Source organism: Myotis yumanensis, unplaced genomic scaffold (genome assembly GCF_028538775.1).
Source record: "Myotis yumanensis isolate MYYU_CA2020_CCGP unplaced genomic scaffold, mMyoYum1.0.hap1 SCAF_4, whole genome shotgun sequence".
Lineage (NCBI taxonomy): Eukaryota > Metazoa > Chordata > Mammalia > Chiroptera > Vespertilionidae > Myotis > Myotis yumanensis.
This window is the reverse complement of record NW_027223755.1, coordinates 554,393-576,619: the sequence shown is the minus strand read 5'-3', so window position 1 is coordinate 576,619 and position 22,227 is coordinate 554,393. Positions and strand designations below refer to the sequence as shown.

Below are 22,227 nucleotides of genomic sequence, written 5' to 3'. Positions count from 1 at the left end.
CTTAGCGAGCTGTCTAATCCCCCCCGTGGGCAGTCACGGGATTTCCAAGTGATGGTGGACCTCGACCCCATCAGCTCCCGTTAGAAACGACCTGAATCCAGGAGAGGGGTTCTTAAACGAACACAGCCCAGGGCACTTGTGCCGTTCGGTCACGTTTGTTTCTATGTTAACGTCCCGTTCCAGTTTCTTACTCGCACCTTCCTCTGCAGGCTCCATTGGGATTGGGGGCGTGGATTACGTCCTCAGTTGTATTCTTGGGAACCAGATGGAGTCCAACAACTGGCAGGAGCTGCTGGGCCGCCTCTGCCTGGTGGACCGGCTGCTGCTGGAGTTCCCCGCCGAGTTCTACCCGCACACCGTCGGCGCCGAGGCGGCCCCCGCCGAGCCCGTGGACGTCAGGTACTCTCTCCCGGGGGTGCCTGTCCTGTGCCTCCCCACCGCCCGCCCCCCGCCCCAAGGACACGGTCTAGATTCAGGGGACCCAGAAATGAGAGGAACATGTAGGTTACTAATGTTTGACTAACAACGACCAAAGTCTAGGCTAGTGACTTAAATACACCTGGACCTTGATGATCTTTTTGGAGCGCACACGCATCATTATTACCGTCTCTTCGTTTGCGTGTGCTCTGCAGTGATTACCTGGCTGACACGTGTTTTCTGCAGGTATAAGAAGCTGCTGTCGCTGCTCGCCTTCGCCCTGCAGTCCATCGACCACGCCCACGCGGTGGTCGGGAAGCTCGCGCGCAGGGTCTACCTGAGTTCCGCGAGGATGGTCACCGCTGTGCCCCCCGTGTTCGTGAAGCTGTTGGAGATGCTGAGTGCTTCCAGCTCCACCCACTTCGCCCGGATGCGCCGCCGCCTGATGGCGATCGCGGAGGAGGTGGACATTGCCGAGGCCGTCCAGCTGGGCCTCGAGGATGCCTGGGACGGCCGGCGTGACAGCTTCCTGCAGGCGTCGGCCCCTGAGAGCCACCCAGAGGCCCCAGGGAGCAGCCCCCTGCAGGGCCCAGACCGTGCGGAGAAAACTGGAAGAGGACTGTGCCCTGCGAGGCTGAGCGCCAGCTCGGAGGACATCTCTGGTCGGCCGTCCAGCACTGCCCTGGGGTCTCCTCCTTCAGCAACGACGGAGCAGCCAAAGCCAGCGGTGCAAGCCAAGGGCAGGCCCCTCAGCCAGTGTCTGAGCTCCTCTCCCCTGTCCCCTCACTCCCAACCAGTGCTCCCGCCCTCGTCCACCCCGGCTTCGTCGGCCCAGACCGCACCAGCGGGCCCCGGGGACGCCTCCAAGCACAGACCTCAGGGATTCGTTCCCTACAACGTACCCTCCGCGTCGCCGCCGCCACAGCGCAAGTTCTCCCTGCCGTTCCAGAGACACTGTTCCGAAAACAGAGACTCGGACAAGCTCTCCCCCATCTTCACGCAGTCCCGGCCCCTGCCCTGCAGTCGTATACACAGGCCCAAGCCCTCGCGGCCCTCCCCCGGCAGCCCCGGGAGACAGGCCGACGCCGCGACAGGCAGCATGACCCTGGACCTGCACGGGGCCTCCGAGGGCGGCGACAGCTTCAGCAGCGGCAGCGGCAGCAGCGCCGTGATCCCCAGCGAGGAGACGGTGTTCACCCCCGTGGAGGACAAGAGCCGGCTGGACGCCAGCACCGAGCTCAGCTCCAGCATCGAGGACCTGCTCGAGGCGTCCCTGCCCTCCGCCGACACCACGGTGACGTTCAAGTCAGAGGTGGCCGTCCTCTCTCCTGAGAAGGACGAGCACGACGACACCTACCAAGACGACGTGAGTCACAATCAGAAGTGCAAAGAGAAGATGGAGGCCGAGGAGGAGGAAGCTCTGGCGATCGCCATGGCGATGTCCGCCTCTCAGGACGCCCTCCCCGTGGTGCCTCAGCTGCAGGTGGAGAACGGAGAGGACGTCATCATCATCCAGCAGGACGTAAGTGCGCTCCTGGGAGGCCGGGCGCGTCCTCCGACCACGTGAGGTTAACCCGGTTCAGGCGCGAGTTCATCGCTAGAAGCGGGTCTTTCCTGTAGAATTAGTGTTTGTGTCGCTGTTGGAACAGATAAGTCCTGCCTGTTTCAGAGGCGTTGCTGGTGGATACTGTTCATGGCGCCCAGCACTGTCCACTCAGGAGCAGTTCAGAGGGGGCTCGGGAAGCCAGACCGACAGGAGTAGTGTTGGCCAGGCTCACTGCACAGCCTCCTCTTAACAGTAAAGAGCTGCTTTCCTTTGCTGCACAGACGCCCGAGACCCTCCCAGGACACACCAAAGCGAAGCTGCCGTACCGGGAGGACGCGGACTGGCTGAAGGGCCAGCAGATCGGCCTCGGGGCCTTCTCCTCCTGCTACCAGGCTCAGGACGTGGGGACCGGGACCTTAATGGCTGTGAAGCAGGTAAGCGGCTGTCACGATGGAGCGTGAGCGAAGAAGAATGGTGCGTCCTGTGTGCCTGTGCTTAGTTCTCTAAGTGTTCAGAGACCTGAAGGTCAGAGCAGACATTGGCACAGCCCGTGAGCTCTGTTACTGTTGGAGCAGGACTGTGGGAGACGCACTCCAGGGCCTCTGCCGGCCGGGCCGCTGCTGTGCTTGTCACCCCCAGAGCAGCTTCCTCCTCCCCCGCGAGGCCCGGGTGCAGGCCGTCCTGGCTCCGGGGTTCACTTTCTGTAGTGAGCATGCTGATCAGATGAGAAAACCATAAAGCTTCCATCTTAAAGTCATTGGGCTTTTCTCACTTTCACTCTGTCTTCAGTTTGGGAAGATGGGTTATATTCCTTTTTTGGGGTCACTTTCCTTATATTTCATTGCTTCTAAAGTTAGATTCTTATTTAAAAGAGTTTTTTGTAAAGTGTCTGCACGGCACCCATGAGCATAAATGCCATTTGCTATTGATATAGAAGCTAATGTGCATTTATCCACTTAGATCAGATGGTTAGTGAGAACTGTGAACAGAAGCTGAGCAGAAAGAAAACTGTGAACGTGTTACTGCCACAGGTGACGTATGTCAGAAACACGTCGTCGGAGCAGGAGGAAGTCGTGGAGGCGCTGAGAGAGGAGATCAGGATGATGAGCCACCTGAACCACCCAAACATCATCAGGATGCTGGGGGCCACCTGCGAGAAGAGCAATTACAACCTCTTCATCGAGTGGATGGCAGGTGTGTTCATGGTCTAAGTCACAAACATCGTACACGGATTTAACTTTCTGCTTGATATTTAGGAAAAACGTTTTAACGAACACTTATTTTTATTAAATAGTTTGCACAAATCACCTCTAATGTAGTATGACAGGCTGTAAATATTTTTGTTGTCTTTCACTTAAGTAAAACATTCATTACCCCTACCTTTTAAACTTTTTCAGTGTTTCTTTTAAAATGATTGTGTACACTGTTTTATAGGAATAATTTTTTGAAACCTGGTAGATACAGGATCCGTATTTTCCCAGGTAGCCTTCATTAATTGGACAGGTTTAAGAGATGATTTAACATGACAGTATGAAACTAAAATTGATTAATGTGTAACTTGAAAATTTTATTATAGGTAAACTAGCACTGAAGCATAAAGTTGAACCTTGTCATCTACTTCAGCAAGTGAAGACTATGTTTTTTTAGTTTTTTTAAATATATTTTTATTGATTTCAGAGAGGAAGAGAGAGATAGAAACATCAATGATGAGAGCGAACCATTGATCAGCTGCTTCCTGCACGCCCCCTACTGCAACCCGGGCATGTGCCCTTGACTGGAATCAAACCCAGGACCCTTCAGTATCCACTGAGCCAAACCAGCTAGAGATGAAGACTGTTTTTCTTGTATTATGCAGTGTACACAGTAAAACAGACTTAGGATGGAATAACTAGATAAGTGCTTGGTTTAACTTCTTAGACCTTTTGTGTTTGGAGAGTATATATCTATTTACAAATCAGCTCTTCTTTTTAATTGAAGTACACTTGACATACAGTATATATACAGGTGTACAGCATAGTGGTTCAGCATTTATATACTTTTCATTATGATCACCACACTAAGTTTAGTAACCATCTGTCACCATACAAAATTAAGATATTGACGATTGTTCCTATCCTATACACTACATCCCTGTGACTTATAACTAAGTTTATACCTCTTATTTCCCTTCACCTTTTCTAAACATCCTCCCACCGCCCTCTTCTCTGACAACCATCAGCTGATTCTGTCTGTGAGTCTATTTCTGTTTTGTTTGCTCATTTATTTTGTTCTTTAGATTCCACATGTAAGTGAAATCAGATGGTGTTTGTCTTTCTCGGACGCATTTCACTTAGCATAATACTCTAGGTGCATCCATGTTGTCACAAATGGCAAAATTTCATTTTTTGTGACTAGTATTTCATTATCTATCTATACACCATCTTTAGCCATTCGTCTATCGTTGGACACCTAGGTTGCTTCCATATCTTAGGTATTGTTAATAGTGCTACAATGAACATAGGGGTACATATATCTTTTCAAATTAGTACTTTCTTCTTCAGATAAAAGGAGAATTGTTGGACCATATGTAATTTTATTTATTCATTTATTTATTTTTGAGGAAACTACACTTTTCCACAGTGGCTGCAGCAGTCTGCATTCCCACCAGCAGTGCACAGGGCTGCCTTTTCTCACATCCTCACCAGCACTTACTGTTTGTTGTCTTCTTGGTAACCATTCTGACAGGTGTACAGGTGCATCTCACTGTGGTTTTGATTTTCATTTCCCTGATGATTAGTGATTGTTGGGCATCTTGTCTTATGTCTGTTCACCATCTGTATGTCCTCTTTGAAGAAATGTCTCTTCAAGTCCTCGGCCCATGTTTTAATAGGATTGTTTGGTTTTCTTTTTATTTATTGTTTAGTTTTTTGGTGTTGAGTTATATGAGTTCTTTATATATTTTGGATCTTAACCCTTTATAAAAAGTATCATTTGTGAATATCTTCTCCCATTCAGTGGGTCGCCTTTTCATTTTGTTGGTTTCCTTTACTGTGCAAAAACTTTCTTTGATGTAGTCCCATTTTGTTTATTTTTTTCTTTTGTTGCCCTTTCCTGAGGGAAACATCCAAAAAAATATTGCTAAGACTGATGTCAAAGAGTTTATGCCTATGTTTTCTTCTAGAAGTTTTATGGTTTCAGGTCTTACATTTCGATTTTTAAGCAGTTTTGAGTTTATGTATTTGTATATGGCAGAAGAGAGTGGTCCAGTTTCCCTAACACCATTTATTAAAGGGACTGCTTTTTTCCCTATTGTATATTCCTGCCTCCTTTGTCATAGATTAATTGACCATATAAGTGTGGGTTAATTTCTGATCTTCCTAGTTTGTTCCATTGATTTATATATCTGTTTTTATGCCAATAACATACTATTTTGATTATTTTGTCTCATGATACTGTTTTTATTTCCTCTTTGATTGTTTAGTAGCATGTTGTTTAGTCTCCGCATGTATGTGTTTTTCCCAGTTTTCTTCCTGTAGTTGATTTCTAGTTTCATACTGCTCTGGTTGGAGAAGATGCTTGATATGATTCCAATCTTCTCAATGTATTCAGACTTCTTTTGTGGCCCAATATCTGGTCTGTCCTGTGCACTTGAAAAGAAGGCATATTCTGCTGCTTTTGGGTGAAATGCTTTTAAAATATCAATTAAGTCCATGAAGTCTAATGTATCATGTAAGGCCACTGTTTCCTGTTGATTTTCTATCAGGATGATCCGTCCATTGATTAGTGTTAGGTAGACGAGCTGCACTTCCCGGTCTTCTAAGAGTGGTCTTATGTAGAAGATGTTTCGTGGGGCCCAGTGTCGTCATCTTCCTTGATCACAAGTCAGGTGCTTCAGGCTGTTCCGTGTGTGGGTTGAGTGCACCCTCCTGTGTAGTTGGGCCATGAGTGCTGTGGGCAGGCCAGTGGGTAAGGTCTACCCTCAGGCTGACTGGCTCTGTTCCCCATAATGTGAGGGAGAACTCATCCTCCTGGTGCAGTTCCCTCGTGGCATAAAGCTGGGTGTGGGTCCTGATCAGACCACAGCTCTGCCCCTACTACTTGTTTCTCTGTGTCTTCTTTATATCCTTGGATGTAGGAATTCTACTCAGCTAGTCCTCAGGTCATTCTTGGCAGTGGTTGCTCTGTAGATCGGTGTAGTTCCAGGGTGCTCAGGGGAGTAGGGGAGCCCAGGATCTGCGCCTTGATCTCCGCCTCTGCACATCAGTTCTTTAGTATAGTCTCTGATGCTGGTTGTAGTTGGGTTGATTGTTATATTTGGTTGATGATTATAAATACTTTTAAATGAGGCTCCCTGAGTTTGTGGCTTGCCCCAGATCAGAGCTAATAAATAGTAGGATATCAAGCCCAACTCTGGGTCTTCTGCTTCGTACTGTTCTCTTTCCCTTCTGCTAAATAACATGTTAGCACTGTTTACTCAGGTCATTAAGAAAAACATTTTGGCCCTAGCTAGTTTGGCTCAGTGGATAGAGCGTCGGCCTGTGGACTGAAGGGTCCTGGGTTCAAGTCCGGTCAAGGGCACATGCCCAGGTTGCCGGCTCAATCCCCAGTAGGGGGCGTGTAGGAGGCAGCCAATCAATGATTCTCTCATCATTGATGTTTCTCTCTCTCCCTCTCCCTTCTTCTCTGAAATCAATAAAAACATACTTTTTTAAAATAGACATTTTGTATATCTTGGTCAAAAAGACAGAGAAGTGAATTGTACATTTCAGAAATAGTTTCACCCAAAAGTGTTAACTTTGAAAGCTTTCTGAAATCCTGACCTTTCAGAAAACTAGTTCATGAGGGTTCCATGAAAATACCTAATAGGTTCTGAGATTAGTTAAACATATTAGTTTTTAAATCAGTTGCACTTCCTGATGCAGAATATAAATGAACATTTCAAAAGTGAACATGAGGTCATCAAGTGCAACCTTATGTAACCAAAAGGTAACAAATAATTTTAATTCTGCCTTAATTATTACCGGTTTATGTTTGTCTTGTAGGGGGATCTGTGGCTCATTTGCTCAGTAAATATGGAGCCTTCAAGGAATCAGTGGTCATTAACTACACTGAGCAGTTACTCCGTGGCCTCTCATATCTCCATGAAAACCAGATCATCCACAGAGATGTCAAAGGTAGGGATTCTTTCATTGTTATTCACTAGCAATAAGTAGAAAACAATTGTAATTTTAAAACTTGGACCTTTGTTGATAGTTTCTAACGTGAAATCAACTAGAGGATTGTTTCTCCTGAGTCACTCAAATCACCAGACGTGAAGGAATCTTCAGGGTCACGTGACCTGACTTCCTCAGAGAGGCTGTGACTTTTCTGGAGCCACTGATCGGAAACCACGGACAGAGTCAGCTCTCCAGTCCCTCTCTTGATCTTAGAATGTACTGCCTCCCCAAAAGTTCCTGTTCCCAGTTTTATTTAGAATAATGGCAATGTTATAAACTTTCAAGAAAAATCCTTTCCAATCTTTTGCAGTTTGATTAACAGCAGCTTTGATTTTGACATAATGTATTTAAGTAGTTTAATAATAATTTTTATTAAAGCTGTAATTATGAAACTACAGTTTAAATTGGTCCAGGTCAGTATGCTTCAACAAAATTTTGTCTGAAAATGTAAATGATGCTAAAATTTGAACTTTGAGGAAAGATTTTTGTTGAGAGTCATTCTTTTTTTTTTTCTTTCTTCCTTTTTTTTTTTTTAATTCTCACCAGAGGATATTTTTCCATTGATTTTAGAGAGAGTGGAAGGGAAAGGGAAAGACAGACAGAAATGTCAGTGTGAGAGAGACACATCAATTGGTTGCCTCCTGCACGTGCCCCGACCAGGGCCTGGGCTGGGGAGGAACCTGCAACCGAGGTCCATGCCCTTGACCGGAATCAAACCCGGGACCCTTTGGTCCGCAGGCCGACGCTCTATCCACTGAGCCACACCAGCCGGGGCAGGGAACCATTCTATTGAAGGTTCAGCACTTGCCTCGTTTCGCTGAACCTCTGCCTGTCCCCTTGTGCCTGATGCCTTGTCAGCCGTCCTGCTGAGGCTGAGGTTGTGCTTGTTTCACCCTGCGGAGACCTGTGTGTCTTCAGCAGGAACGAGTGAGCCCAGAGGGGGAGTGACCGAGCCTCTGCCATGTGGTCCACTCTCCCTCGTCTTTGTCCTGGGTCATTGGTAGTATTTTAGAGTGTGTCATCTGCCCTTTTGTGTTTAACATACATGCTCACTTGCCGTTTTCCTCGACAGGTGCTAACCTCCTCATTGACAGCACGGGTCAGAGACTGCGAATCGCAGACTTCGGAGCGGCAGCCAGGCTGGCATCAAAGGGAACTGGCGCAGGAGAGTTTCAGGGACAATTGCTGGGGACAATCGCGTTTATGGCGCCTGAGGTGAGAAGCAGCTTCGTGTGTGGCAGGAGAAAATATACCAAATCAGTTTGCAGTGTTATCCAATCTGTGCTTACCAGTTAGAAGCCCATGACCCTAAGCATGAGGCTTTAATAATATCCTTAATTTCACACCCTTAATCCCTGCCTTTCCGTTTTTGTCTTAACAAAATTTTAAAAGATAGGTTTTAATAGAGTTGCTTAAAGGCTATTTGTAATGAAGTCTTGTTGGGTAATTCATAGCAGTTGTTTTGTAGTAAACAAAGTGTACCTGTTAGAGACTTTTTACACTGTTCGCTCTGCTCCAGAGGGACGTGAGCACAGAGGCATGTCCTCCCGCAGAGGAGAAGTGTGAGCAGGCGCTGCTGTTGCTGTTCTGAACTTGGCCTCTACTTCGTGGTCAGTCTCCTGGCGCTCACACAGTGATTCTCGCTGCCCTCTTCCCCATAGCTTACTAAGTGCACTGGGCAGCACTGAAATTCTGTGATTTCTTGTGACTCTTCTGAATCTCACAATTCTCCAAAATATCGTTGTGTCCCATAGGTTAATAAGCTCTTTAATGAAATAAATGAGACGTCAGCTCATCTGCAGAGTTGCTATTTGTATCTTGTTTTGCTCTGAAGTAAAAAACTAGATTCCATAACTACAGGGTGGCTTTCTGTTTTTTAAGTAAAACTCCGCTTTCCTTTAGGTTCTCCGAGGACAGCAGTATGGGAGGAGCTGTGATGTGTGGAGTGTCGGCTGTGCCATCATCGAAATGGCTTGTGCTAAACCACCTTGGAACGCAGAGAAACACTCCAATCATCTCGCTTTGATATTTAAGGTAATTATGAGATAAAAACAATTTCCTTCTGCTAAAATAGGCAGCAAGCAGATATTCATGGGTTCTCCTTAACTGTCAGTCTGACGTGAAGGCACACCTTTCCTGAAATAACTGTGCACACCTGCAGAACCGCCCATGGCAGGTCAGGGTTGGCGGCATGGACAGCCAGCCTCACTCCTCCAGGCAGTGACGTTCTGTGAAGTTATTGCAGACAATGAATTAGCACACACTGAACCATTGCTCCCGGCTGGAATAGGCACATAGATATCCCTGTCAGACTTTCAAATTTAAAAACTTGAAGTTCTTCACATACTGTATACAACCCACACGTTTTCTAGATTCCAGTTTACTATTTTCTACATTTTAAAAACACACCTTTGCCCTGGCCGGGTAGCTCAGTTGTCCCAATACTCCAAGGTTCAATCCCCAATCGGCACAAAAAGCAACCAATGAATGCATCAATAAGTGGAACAACAAATTGATGTTCCTTTCTCTCTCTCTTCCCCTCCTCCCCCTTCCTCTCTCTCTAAAATCAATTGTAAAAATTAAAGTCAGTTTCCAAGTCCTGTCCGTTCTACCTTTCTGACAACTCACGTCCATTCTGTTCTTTTCCACCAGAGATCAGTGCAGTGATTCAGATAGTTAGCTTTGAGTCGGCCACGTGCTGGTAAAAGATTGGGCTTGGGAGTCGCACAGGCCCATCAGCCCTGCTCCATCCTGTGGTAGCCACTGACCAGGAAATTCCTTGTTCTGTCTCCCGTTTTGTTGCGGTTGTTTGTTTATAAGGTGGGGTGATACAGCACCTACTTCACAGGACGGGGATGAGGACACGTAGAATGAGCCCTAGGCCTGAGTAAAGCGCCCAGCACACACACTGACTCCCACACACACACACACACTCCACTCCTGTGCGTGGCCTCTGCCTGTCATCCTGTGCCTCCTGTCTTCCTCGGCTGCCTGACTGGCAGGGCTGAGCCTTTCTCGCTCTCTGTGCTGAAACAGTAGACGCTGTGCAGGGAGCCGCGGAGACAGTGTCTAGGAGAGCGAGTTCATCGAGTGAGCACTTCCCCTCTGATCATTTAGATGCACTTGGCCTGCATCTGAGACAGTAAGGGACGGAGCAGATCCACCTGACAGGATGCAGTTGATCAAGTGCTAATGCCCTAAAGTTTGAAGGATTCTTAGAAAGATCCTTCCGTCCAATGGCGAGTTTCTGCCTCACACCGTTAGCAGAGTGTTCCCCCTGGTTTGCCCCTCCATGTGGAGGGCGTATGTGCAGAGGCCACGAACTCCATGCCGGCACTTCTGGGTCAGGAGTCCCGCATGGAACGCTTCAGCCTGGTGTTTCTCCCACAGATCGCGAGTGCGACGACCGCCCCATCGATCCCGTCACACTTGTCTCCCGGGTTACGCGACGTGGCTCTTCGCTGCTTAGAACTTCAACCTCAGGACAGACCTCCATCAAGGGAGCTGCTGAAGCACCCGGTCTTCCGCACCACGTGGTAGCCAGCTGTGCAGACAGATGCACAGAGACGGATGCTCAGTAAGAGGAACACGTCAGTGGGGACCACAGTGATAATCCGCTGGCCTTCCTGCCGCTGAACAGCTATGAACAAGCCCGTGGGGAGCCCTTACCTAAGTATGTGATTGACAAATCATGTCTGTACCTAAGCTGAGTCTGCAGAGCCCACACCTGTGCCGAACTGCAAACCGTGCCTTTCAGGGACTGGCCCTCAGCAACAGGACAGCAAGGAGTTTGCATGACTAAGTAACAGAAGCATAGTTTTATGATTATTTCTCTCAGAGCACTTTTTCAGCAATATTAGCAGCTGAGGGGCTCAGGATCTGTTTTACTGTCTCAACTACTCTTCCATTTCGTATCGCAATCACAAGCAGGGGTCTGCTTTCATGCAGTTTTTTGTCACTGGCAATATAAATCAGTATCTGCCTCTTTTTAGGTCAGACTATGCTATAAGTAGCAGTTAAAGAAATATATTTTTTAAAGTTGATAACTTCTTTATGACCCACAGTTGACCTTTATTTTTTAAAAGCCTGGGCAATTGTGGCTCATTGTGCATTTTACTGTTGGCCCATTCATTTCGTTTTTGGAAATTATGGTTCTATGTTTTCATTTCACCTTCATTTTTTGTTTAATATTCAGGGAAAGGTGATCTTTTCAATCCAGAAAAAAAAAAATAGAACTAAGCGTGAACTAGTTTGTTGAATATCTTGCTGTGGCAAGAGTTTTTTTAATACAGAATTTTGTTTGTTTTTTTAAAATTGGGTTTTACTACTACCTTCATCGAGTCCGTCACTGCTCTTCTGGTGCAGGTTAAACGTGAATTCAGAGAAAAGCAACTGTTCTCTGTGAGGCAGCACAGCCAAGATCAAGATTACCTTGGAATCTGAGTTTCTGTAATTGGTTTCATTTGTAGGAAGCTTCACCAACTAAGTCTCACTTGTGTGGAAATCGCCACTGCTGGTGAGCACGGAGCTGCTGTTTTCCTTCTCTTCACAGGCGGCCCTGGTGGAGAATGAAAGGAAAATTAACTTCATTCCTCAACCACCAATGAGTAATAGTGTTTTTAAACTAGACGTTTGCTTTGAACTTGGAAAATGTCCTCATAGAAAAGTGAATTGAATTTCAATTACAAACTAATTCACTGGATCCTGCACAATTATCTAATGGTTTTCGTCTCAGTTGAATTCGGATCCTGAAGGAAAATGGCAGCTCTTTATCCTTTTTTTTGTGTGTGTGAGTCTCTAAATCAAGTACTGATTAAGTTTTAACTCTTCAGAAGCCAGTTGGATCATGGCAGGGTGAACTAGAATTGGTTATTCTCAAAGACTCAGGATAAACTAAATAAGCTACACAGATTACATTTTAAATGTACATCACAAATTGGAAGTCACAAATAACTTACCAGGTAAGTTTACAGGGATATATTGCATATAATTTTTAAAAGGCAGTTTTTAAAAATGTGAATGTGTTTCTTAGTGAAATTTTACATTCCTTTGTTTTGGAAGATTGGCAATATTTGAAGAGTTAAAAATAGTACCGAAATGTGAAGTTTGGTAGCTCTAAATGTGTTGTACTTGACTTTCTTTTTTATTTCCTCTGTGTTGAATACTTGGCATTTTCGCAGTCTAATGAGATTGTCTCGAGTCCCACGTGCAGGCTTTAAAGGATGCACTCTTGCCATTTTATTACTGGAAGATCACTGGTCAGACGAATCCGTTCTGACAGCAGCGTGAACTGTGTACATGAGGAACCGCAGCGCATCAGTATTACTCTGCAGATCACCATGCCCGCCAGAGCGCAAGCTCAGACAGCGCGGCATGTCGAAGCCCATTGAGTGTGTGTGCAGGTCCCTCAGCTTGCTGGTAATTGTGGTGTTTCGTTTCGTTTTTGTTTTCAATGCAAATGTGATGTAATATTCTTATTTTCTTTGGATCAAAGCTGGACTGAAAATTGTATTGTGTAATTATTTTTGTTCTTAATGTTATTTGGTACTCAAGTTGTAAATAACGTCTACTGCTGTTTATTCCAGTTTCTACTACCTCAGGTGTCCTATAGATTTTTCTTCTACCAAAGTTCACTTTCACATGAAATTATATTTGCTGTGTGACTATGATTCCTAAGACTTCCAGGGCTTAAGGGCTAACTTCTATTAGCACCTTACTGTGTAAAGCAAATGTTACAAAAAAAATCTCTGGGTTAAGAAAATTTGGCTTAAAATGTATCCTTTGTTATTTTAAATATATCCAGATATTTTAATTAAAATTTTTACCCCATTGAACCAATTTTATAGTATTTGTACCTATTTTGGTGTTTTGTCTTTATAGTAAATAAAAGTTTTTGGACAAAGGTGGTTACTTTTACTGACTTTGAAATAATTTCATACTTAGAAGGAGGTTGAGAGCGCCACAAAGAACTCTCATCTCCCGAGGCCAGCTGCCCAGTTATGTCCTTGAGAGAGAGAGCCAAACCAGTCACATGCTGCTCTCAGGTGTCCTGTTTCTTCAGTCTCATTCCGTCCAGAGCTACTCCTGAGTTCTCCCTGCCCATTTACGTTATACACGTCCACATAAATATCCCAGCTCCAGACACCATAGGTCCACTTCAATCAGTTCTATTCACATCTCTCTTTTGATACACTATGGTATTTTTTTTTTAATTTTTTAAATATGGCATTTTTTAAAAGCATGACATCTGCCCTCCTTGTTTCGCTTGTGGGGAGAACGAAGGTTCCCTCGCCGCACAGCGACGACTCCATCTGACCAAAGCGGAGACGTGATTTCGTTCCTGCTGCAGGTCCAGCTGCACAGCTCACGCGGCTGCGCAGGTTCAGTCTCAGATCATACCTGTGGTGGTTGCAGTTTCTACTTTGTCCTTCACAGCTCTGCTCAGCAGTTTCTCACACGAATCAGAAACGCGCGGTGAGAGGCATTACTGAGGAGCTGAGCTCACCAGCCCTCCGCGTTTCTGGGTTAGGTTTCTGTATGAAGGGCACGTGTTCGTCATCTTAGGAAAATATTAACTGCAGGCTACACAGAATCGCACAACGTTGGGCCTCACGCCTGCACGGAAATGCCAGTGAGTGCACCTGTGAGTGCGGCAATCCTGCTGCTGTAGAGCAGACCCCAACAGGCTGCCGTCGGAAACAGTGGCCGACAGGAACAGGAGCTGCCGTCTTCCTGTGTCAGCGCCGCTTTGCAGGTCGTCTCACTTCATGGTGACTGCAGTCGGGAGGTGCTGATGGGCCTGGTGGCCACTGAGCCTCAGGCAGAACCGGGGTTGGATCTGGCTCTGCCACTTGCGGGCCGGGTAACCAGCCCGTGACTTCGGGAGCCTCCTCTCTGCATCTGGAAGAGGAAGGGGCAGTGCCGGGCGACAGGGCTGTGCCGAGGCCGGTGCCGGGCGCCCGGGTGCAGGCTCACGCCCGTGGGGCCGGAGTGTCCTCAGCAGGTGTTCGTGCCAACTGGTGTCCAAGGGGCCGGGTGGCCATGGGATGAAGCGGGGAAGCCGTGTCCCAAAGCCTCCAAATTTCCAGAAGCAGCTGGAAATCCAGGTGTGTGTGCCATTTCCTGCCGTCTGGACGGCGGAAAGGAACTCACGACTGCAGCGCTCCATCACCTCGTGCGCTGGGTGCGGCCTTTCGACCTCTGACCCGGGTCCAGGCTCCGGAGACAAAAAGGAGGGAGACCGGGAGGGGCGCGCGGCGTCGGGAGCCCGGCCCGGAACCGGCTTCTCCGAGAGCAACGAGAGGCGGCGGCGGAGAGCGGCCTCCGGGGGCTTCCTGTCCACGCGCCGCCGCGACGGGCTCACCGCGGAGGCCGGGCTGCCGGCGCCAGGGCCCAGCCCTCGGGGCGGTGGGGGCGGCAGAGCCCGGGGCCCGAGGCCTTCCTCCGCGCCCAGTCCCCGCTCGGCGTTTTCCCTTCGAGCCGCGGCTCGACACGCCTCTGCACCCGGGCGGGTGGGGCGGGGGCGGCGCGGAAACGCTCCCTGAAGAGCCTCCTCCCCGTGCGGACCGAAGGCCGACCGGCCGACACCCGCGCTTCCAGCTCCGAATGAGACCAGCCGCTTCCGGTCGGGATGGCGGCGGCGGGGACGACCCCCGCGTCAACTTGACCACCGGCCGGAGCCCGACCCCCAGAGCCGCCGGGACAGAGGCCCGGAGCCCGGGGCGCGCCGGCCTGGCCCAGCGCCGAGCCGAGGGCGGGACTCGCGCCGCCGCTCCGCCCCCGCCGGGCGCGCCGGGGTCCGGGCGCCGCGGGGCCGCCATGCCGGGCCGCCTGCTGCGGGGCCTGCGGGGCTGGTGGCGCCGCTACAGGTACCGCTTCGTCCCTTGGGTCGCGCTGAACATCAGTCACAACCCCAGGTGAGGACGGGGGCTCGCGGGGCGGGGGCCCCTAAAGCCGGGAGGCGCCCCCGCGGCCGCGCCCTGAGGCCCGCGGCGGGCGGAGCCTCAGGCAGCAGAGCTTCCGGTGGCCGCAGGCCTGGGTGGGTGGAGCCTTGGTGGGCGGAGCCTCTGGGAGGAGGAGCTTCCGGCTGCCGGTGGGTCTGAGGCCGCAGGCTCGTGTGGGCGGGGCCCGAGGTGGGCGGGGCTACGGCTGAGAACGCCGGAGTCGGTGGGCTGGGGGCCGCTCGGGGGCGTGCGGCTTCGGGTGGGCGTGGCCTGGGGCCTATTTCCCGTCGTGCCCCGCGCTGCCAGGTCTGCCGGTAGGGGTCGCCCGCGGGCGGCGGGGACTGGGTTGCCGGCTCCTGGGAAAATACTGAACTTTTGAGAAGGAGGAAAACGCCTGCAGCGCGGGGAGCTGGAGCCCCTCGGAAAGCTAAACCGAGGTGCTGACGCGGTGGAAGCACCTCCGCCCGCGGTGCGGGGACCGGCCCGGAGTGGCGGGTGCCTAGGAAGGAGCCGGAAGACCCTAACACGCGGAGTGTGGGTGCCAACACGGGTCAGCGGGGCGACGCCTCACGGAGTGGTGAGCGCGCGGGGACGAGCCCTCGGGGCGCCCACGGCAGCGATGAGTGACCCGTTCCCGGCTGAGCGTCACCTCCCTTCGCCTCCCTTCGCCTCCCTTCGCGGACAGGAAAGCGCCGCGGCCTCGGGGGCGCCCTCCCGGGGAGCGACAGCGCGCGGGACGCCACTGAACGTGGTGCCGGAAGCCACGCCCCGAAGAGCCGTCACGTGACGATGCTCAGTGGCCTCACGTGACCGCTGTGTGTGCTGCCCCCCTCCCGGCGCCTCGCCCGGCCTCCCTAAGGTCGCCCCGCCGGTTCCCTGGCGGGGGACGAGGGTGGGGCCAGCGGCGCCGGCGCGGACGGGCCTTGGGCGCCCGGGCGTCCGCGCTGGGTCCCGCCGCTGGGAGCTGGGCGGCGCCACCCCGTCCTGTAGGGCAGCGGTTCTCAACCTTCCCAATGCGCGACCCTTTAATGCAGCTGCGCATGTTGTGGGGACCCCCGACCGTAAAATTATTCTCGTTGCTACTTCATCGCTGTGATTTTGTTGCTGTTATGAATCGTCATGTAAATACCTGATCTGCAGGATGTATTTTCATTGTTACAAATTTAACATAATTAAAGCACAGTGATTAATCACAAAACAATGTGTAATTATATGTGTGTTTTCCGATGGTCTTAGGCGACCCCTGTGAAAGGGATCGCGACCCCCAGGTTGAGAACCGCTCTCCTATGGGATCCTTAGCGCCCAGCCCTCCGGCGGGGAGGCCCCGGAGGCGCGGAGGCGGATCGGGCAGGGGAGGCCCCGGAGGCGGCGGCCAACGCCTCTTCCGTTGCAGGACCCTGCGCTACGTCCCCGCGGAGCTTGAGGACAAAGTGGTCCCGGACGCCGAGGTCCTGCGGACGCTGCTCGCCGTCTTCCGGGCGCTGTTCGCCAACGCCCTCCCCCGGCAGCGGGACGTCCTGGCGGCGCTCCCGGAACCGGTTCGGTCCAAGTACCAAGACCTGCTGTCGGCTCAGCCTCGGGGGGCGCCCGTGCTCGGCTTCACACCCCAAGACGTTCTGTACCAGACCCTGGGCTTCCGCGTGGCCCGCGCGGCCAGCTCCCTGGCGGCCGCCGGGAGGGGCGTCTTCGTGGCGGCAGGACGGGCCCCGCGGGGCGCCGTGGTCGGCATGTACCCGGGTAAGGGCGCCGGGCGCGCGGCCGGGCGTCCTCGTGCTGATGAGCAAGTTCAAAACCAGAACCAGCTGTCCCCCTGGCCCCGAGAATGTGCAGGGAAGACTGATTCCCTCCGATTGTTAAACCCCAGTTCGGAAAAGAGCTGCTTGTTCGTGACCTTATGCTAGAAAGCCCTGCGCACTGGTGGGGACACGCGCGCTCTCTCTTCTTTTCAGGACATGTTTCTACTCAGTGTTTAAATTTAGGAGGAGGTGGTGCGGCCTGCTTTGATCAGACGTTACTTAGAAAGCACTAGAGAATAAGTCGGTTTGGTTTAGATAAATGTAAAACAGCGGGGTTGAAACATAAAAGGTAGAACTTAAACTCATCAATCACTGAATAGCCCCGGCCGGTGTTGCTCAGTGGATAGAGTGTCCCTCTGCGGACTGAAGGGTCCCAGGTTCCATTCTGGTCAGGGCACAGGCCTGGGTTGCAGGCTCGATCCCCAGTAAGGGGCGTGCAGGAGGCAGCTGATCAGTGATTCTCTCTCATCATTGATGTTTCTCTCCCTCTCTGAAATCAATAAAAATATATTAAAAATAAATAAATATATTACTGAATCAAGGCCTTCCTGCCATTTCTACTTTGGAAAGTAAGCAGCTTCGTTGCAGGAGATGATGAACTAGTTCAGCGGACAACGGCCGGTGGTCGGCGGAGCACTGGTGGTCCGGGAGGCCTGGAAGGTTGGCGACCGCTGAACTAGGACGCTAAGATGTGTCATGTGTTAAGCTGGTGTAGGGTTTGGCAAAATGGAAAATACATGTGGATGTGTAAGTCAGACCTACATTTCCAAAACGTCCTTTGACCATTTTCTAATTGCCATCCCTAAGCAAGGGAGGCTCACGTTCTTTCACACAATTAACTGTAAAGACTGAACGGAACAAGCCAGCAACAAACTAACACTGAAACAAGTGCAGTAGATCCACAGCCTGGAACCAGCAGCGCCGGCGTGTGTCCTTTCTCCTTTGCCAGAGAAAGGAGGGACGACCGGAAGGCCAGGCTCATCTGTTCCGTGTATGGCTACATTATTGTCATTGACAAAACACAATTCTTAGAAGAGGCTTTGGTAGATGTCTAATCACCCTTCACTAAAACAAACGAACAAAAACCACAAAGCAGCCCGGCCGGATGGCTCAGGGGTTGAGCCTCGACCTATGAACCAGGAGGTCACGGTTCAATTTCCGGTCAGGGCACAGGCCCAGGTTGTGGGCTCCATCCCCAGAAGGGGGTGTGCAGGAGGCAGCCAATCAATGATTCTCATTGATGTTTCTATCTCTCCTTCTCCCTTCCTCTCTGAAATCAAGAATATATACATACTGAAAAAACACACAAAGCAGCTCTGGCTGGGTAGCTCATAGGGTTAGGGTTAGGATTTAGGATTAGGATTCAGGGTTAGGGTCAGGGTTAGGAGTTAGGGTTAGGAGTTAGGGTTAGGGTCAGGGTTAGGATTTAGGGTTAAAATTAGGATTTAGGGTTAGGGTTAGGATTTAGGGTTAGGATTTGGGGTTAGGGTTAGGGTTGCAGGTGTGATCCCCTATCAGGCCACATACAAGAATTAACCAAGGCATATTTCCAGCTGTGCAGACACGTTGGTTCTGTGCTCTATCTGCTATTGGGCCCCCTTCAAAGGGTGAAATTGCCAAAGAGCATGTGATGATCCAACTTGGAGGTAAAATATTGGAGAAAAGTGTGAGAAATTAAAACAAGTTCTTACGTGTTATGTATATGTTCCAGAGAAAGGTCCTTACCATGGTGTTAGTGGGTTTTACATGTTGCTGTAATATCCCTTTGTCTTGTTGCATGACAGGTACAGTGTATCAGAAATATGAGCCAATCTTTTTCCAGTCGATTGGAAATCCATTTATTTTTAGATGCTTGGATGGCGTGCTCATTGATGGAAATGACAAGGGAATCTCGAAAGCCGTGTACAGGTAAGTTGGTGCCTATGTGTAAACTTCACTAGAGGAGACAAACCACACACAGCAATGATATGACCAGTAGCCTTGGTTGCCCTATTGACTAACGTGGTTTTGTAAGAGAAATTGCACTTTCTCAGTTGTAGGGTTAATTTTGTATTTTTGAATTTTAAGATTCAGAAGAACAACCTCTTGGCTAATGCTCTCACCTGTTTCAGATCTTGCAATGGAAGGGACCGACTTGGCCCTTTAAGAATGAGCGATAGCACTTGGCTAACATCAGAAATGCAGAACCCTCTGGCGGTAGGCCAGTATGTCAACAATTGCTCCAATGGTAAGTGGGCACCATGGGGTGAGAGAGAGGCAGAGTGAACACACACACACAGGCATCCCAAAAACGTAGATACACTAACAGCTGATTTCTATGACATTTTGAAAATGAAACGCATTTTAATAAACTCTGCCCTTATAATTATTCAAAGTGCATATGCATTTTGGGGGGGACACTTTATATATATGTTTTTTACATAGAAAGCCTAGCAGTGCCTACAACATAATAGGGATTATTAATTTGAGCATGTTCTCATAATTTAGAAACTCATACAAGTGTCATAATTCAGTGCTGTTTTCCACGGCGAGTGAAATGGCTGTGTCTAAAAATTACATCCGTGCCCCCAGACAGACCGGCGAACGTCTGCTATCAGGAGTTCGACGTGCCCGCGAGCTTCCCTGTGGAACTGAGGCAGTACCTGCCCAACAACACCTACAGCTGTGCCCAGCAAAGGTGAGCCTCCTGCTTGTCCAGCTGTGAAAAAGAACTTAGATTTTACATTCTTCACACCTTGATGTGTTCATGTAAACTTACTTGAAAATAAAAATTCTCCATGAGCTTATTTGCTCATCCTCCTTCTTATTGCCCATCTTTATTCTAGGTAGTACTTTGTAAGTGTCAGCCTTAAAGTTTTTTTCAAGTGATTCTGTTGTTTCTTCCAGCTACAAAAAACGTTTTTACTCTAGTCATTTAAGGATCGCGTCTCCACCTGACATGAGAGGACCTGGCTGAAGGGGCCGAATTACCCGTGATTTCTTCTGCTCTTTCCACTATTAGATTTGGAAACCTGATCGTGAAAAAAAGCGTAGGCCAAACTATATTTAAATTAAAAAATAAAATTTTAAAAATAGTGAAAAAAGGGAAATACTCAGAAGATAACATTTGTATTACAGTATAGCAATTTTCTGCCCCGTAAGTCTACTAGAATACTCAAGTAACAGTTTTTAATAAATGATTCTGTGGAGTTACCAGCAATGCTGTAGGAAATGTAATCTTTGTATCACTTCACTGAGTTGCCATTTGTTAGCAAACTTAATTTGTGTGGGTCCTAGTGTCCTTTTGAAATGAATGGTATTTAAAGCTGAAGACTGTTCCCTGTACTTAAAACTTGGTAACTTTTCTCCGTGTGTGTTGGGTATTTACGTTTTCTTTAACATCCTCTGGGGCATAACGCGTTACTACCCAACCAGTACAGGAAACGCTACATGAGTAGGAACATTGAAGATTACACCTCTTGCCCTGGCCGGTGTGCTCAGTGGTTAGAGAGTCGGCCGCACATGGAACAGTCGGTCTCGGGTTCGATTCCCCATGAAGGGCACATGCTGGGTTGCAGGTTCGATCCCCAGACCAATAGGGTATGTGCAGAAAGCAACTAGTCGATGTGTCTCTCTCACATCAATGTGTCTCTCTCTCCCCCCTCCCACTCTCTCTCTAAAAAAAAAATCAATGGAAAAGGTATCCTCAGGTGAGGATTAACAAAACAAAAAAAGATGACATGTCTTGTTGTGTCCATAAAAATTATTTTTTAATCCAATTAATTTTAAGTAATGTTTCTAGCTTTGCAGAATACAAACATACAAATTAATTTTAAAATGCTAAACTTATAATGAATATCACTTTTAAATGCTTTTTTTGTGATACCAGTTTTGAGGGCCTGAGCATCAGTGTTCAGAAGTAGTCAGTTGTGTGAACTTGTTGATCTGCCCTCGCTGGTGTGGCTCAGTGAATAGAACATCAGCCTGCGGTCTGATGGGTTCCGGGTTTGATTCTAGTCAAGGGCACATGCCCGAGTTGCGGGCTCGATCCCCAGTAGGCAGGAGGCAGCCGATCAATGATTCTCTCTCATCATTGATGTTTCTCTCTCCCTCTCTCTCCCCTCTCTCCCTTCTTCTCTGAAATCAATAAAAATATATTTTAAAAAAGAAAATTTTAAAAATTTAAAAATAAACTCATTGGCCTGTGATCTTTTTAAATGACATATAGTCTACTTTTAAACACTTCCGTCAGGGACAGCTATTGCCTCATGGAGATCAAGTGCATCAACGAAGATGGTAAGGGATGTGACACCGTACTGGTTCCAGGACCCGGCCCTCTGCCAGCACTAACGCGGGTGTGTCTTGCTTTCAGGCCGCTGCGCTGCGTCGTTCTCGTTGCTCTCAGGGACGTCGGACAAGGAGAAGAGCTTTTCTCAAACTACTACACAGTTGTCAGCTGACTCTGAATAAGGATCCGGTTTTCTATTCAGTTCATGTTAATATTTTGGTTAATCACTTCTGAATTCCAGAGTGGGGATTTATTTCTATTTTGTTTCAATTCCATGGTAAAAATTATTTGCTGAATTTCAAATTTGCAGTGCTATTCCAATTTTCATTTTCACCTAAATACAGTAATTAAAACCTACTGCCTGAATTTATAATTTAATTTTTCTTTTAATATATCTTGTGTCCATATACATGTGTGGTTATAAAATGTTAGCCAAGTTATCAGCAATTATCTTACTGTTGATGTATATGAACTTCTGAAAAATGTTTTTCTAGAATAAGCTAAAGCCATTTTTTGTTCCCATGAGTTAATTGGTGTGTGTGTAGAGATTGTTTTAGCTAAGGGAGAAACGGGCGGGGGGTCATACCATTTTCTCCATTTGCACATTTACACAGAGATTAAAGCAGCATGAGACCGTTTGGCATGTGGGGGAGACCGGCACGAGCGCTCCTGTCTCCACGTGGCGTCCCCGACTCGTGTGAATGCCGAGTGCGGCTAATGAGCCCGTGTGCATCAGGGCCAGAGGCCTGGGAGAGGGCAGCGAAGCCCCAGGCTCAGAGCCTGCCATTGACCGCGATTGTGGCCCAAAGGGATGAGGCCTGGAAGTCACCAGATGATTCTGCTCCTGCCCCTGAAGGCCTGAAACACTGGGTAGCTCTCAGGGGGCACTTGGCTGCCTTCAGACGCCGCCCGGAGGGCAGTGTCCCCGAGCCCTGCACAGCTAGCTCGCTGGTGTCTGCGGGTGAAGGAATGTGGTTTTAGACAAGTAACCAGAGCTGGGGAGTCAGGGTTTCGTTTCCATCTTCCCTCTCCTGTCCTTACACAGAATCCGGACATCGTGTGC

The 22,227-nt window shown here is 49.0% G+C and overlaps 2 protein-coding genes and 1 long non-coding RNA gene across 6 annotated transcripts in view; 2 read left to right on the top strand and 1 right to left on the bottom strand.

Annotated features, from left to right (window-relative positions):
- Positions 1-13,064, top strand: part of MAP3K1 (mitogen-activated protein kinase kinase kinase 1) — a 44,226-nt gene extending 31,162 nt beyond the window's left edge. Inside the window, exons 13-20 of one of the 2 annotated variants that reach the window (XM_070411720.1) lie at positions 210-399; positions 664-1,939; positions 2,245-2,397; positions 2,995-3,157; positions 6,985-7,116; positions 8,231-8,373; positions 9,061-9,192; positions 10,549-13,064. In XM_070411720.1, the coding sequence (XP_070267821.1) occupies positions 210-399; positions 664-1,939; positions 2,245-2,397; positions 2,995-3,157; positions 6,985-7,116; positions 8,231-8,373; positions 9,061-9,192; positions 10,549-10,698 (2,339 nt within the window). In that variant the 3' untranslated portion in view covers positions 10,699-13,064. Of the gene's footprint in view, positions 1-209; positions 400-663; positions 1,940-2,244; positions 2,398-2,923; positions 3,158-6,984; positions 7,117-8,230; positions 8,374-9,060; positions 9,193-10,548 lie in introns of those variants that run through there. The other variant, XM_070411721.1, reaches the window with a different exon arrangement.
- On the bottom strand, positions 3,602-13,551 carry LOC139008462 (uncharacterized). Its single transcript, XR_011471144.1, has 2 exons — positions 13,098-13,551; positions 3,602-11,716 (listed from the first exon to the last, which is right to left on the bottom strand). It is a non-coding gene; the product is annotated as an uncharacterized lncRNA (long non-coding RNA).
- Positions 13,552-14,692: 1,141 nt separating this feature from the next.
- Positions 14,693-21,537, top strand: SETD9 (SET domain containing 9). Of its 3 annotated transcripts, XM_070411725.1 has the most exons (6): positions 14,948-15,074; positions 16,495-16,838; positions 18,682-18,805; positions 19,009-19,124; positions 19,469-19,574; positions 21,249-21,537. In XM_070411725.1, the coding sequence occupies exons 1-6, from the start codon at positions 14,977-14,979 to the stop codon at positions 21,334-21,336; spliced, it is 876 nt and encodes a 291-aa protein (XP_070267826.1). In that variant the 5' UTR covers positions 14,948-14,976; the 3' UTR covers positions 21,337-21,537. The 3 variants fall into 3 exon arrangements, with proteins under 3 accessions (XP_070267827.1, XP_070267826.1, XP_070267828.1); XM_070411726.1 differs by lacking the exon at positions 21,249-21,537 and having other exon boundaries at positions 14,693-15,074; positions 19,469-19,578; XM_070411727.1 differs by lacking the exon at positions 14,948-15,074 and having other exon boundaries at positions 15,402-16,838.
- Positions 21,538-22,227: the final 690 nt, after the last annotated feature.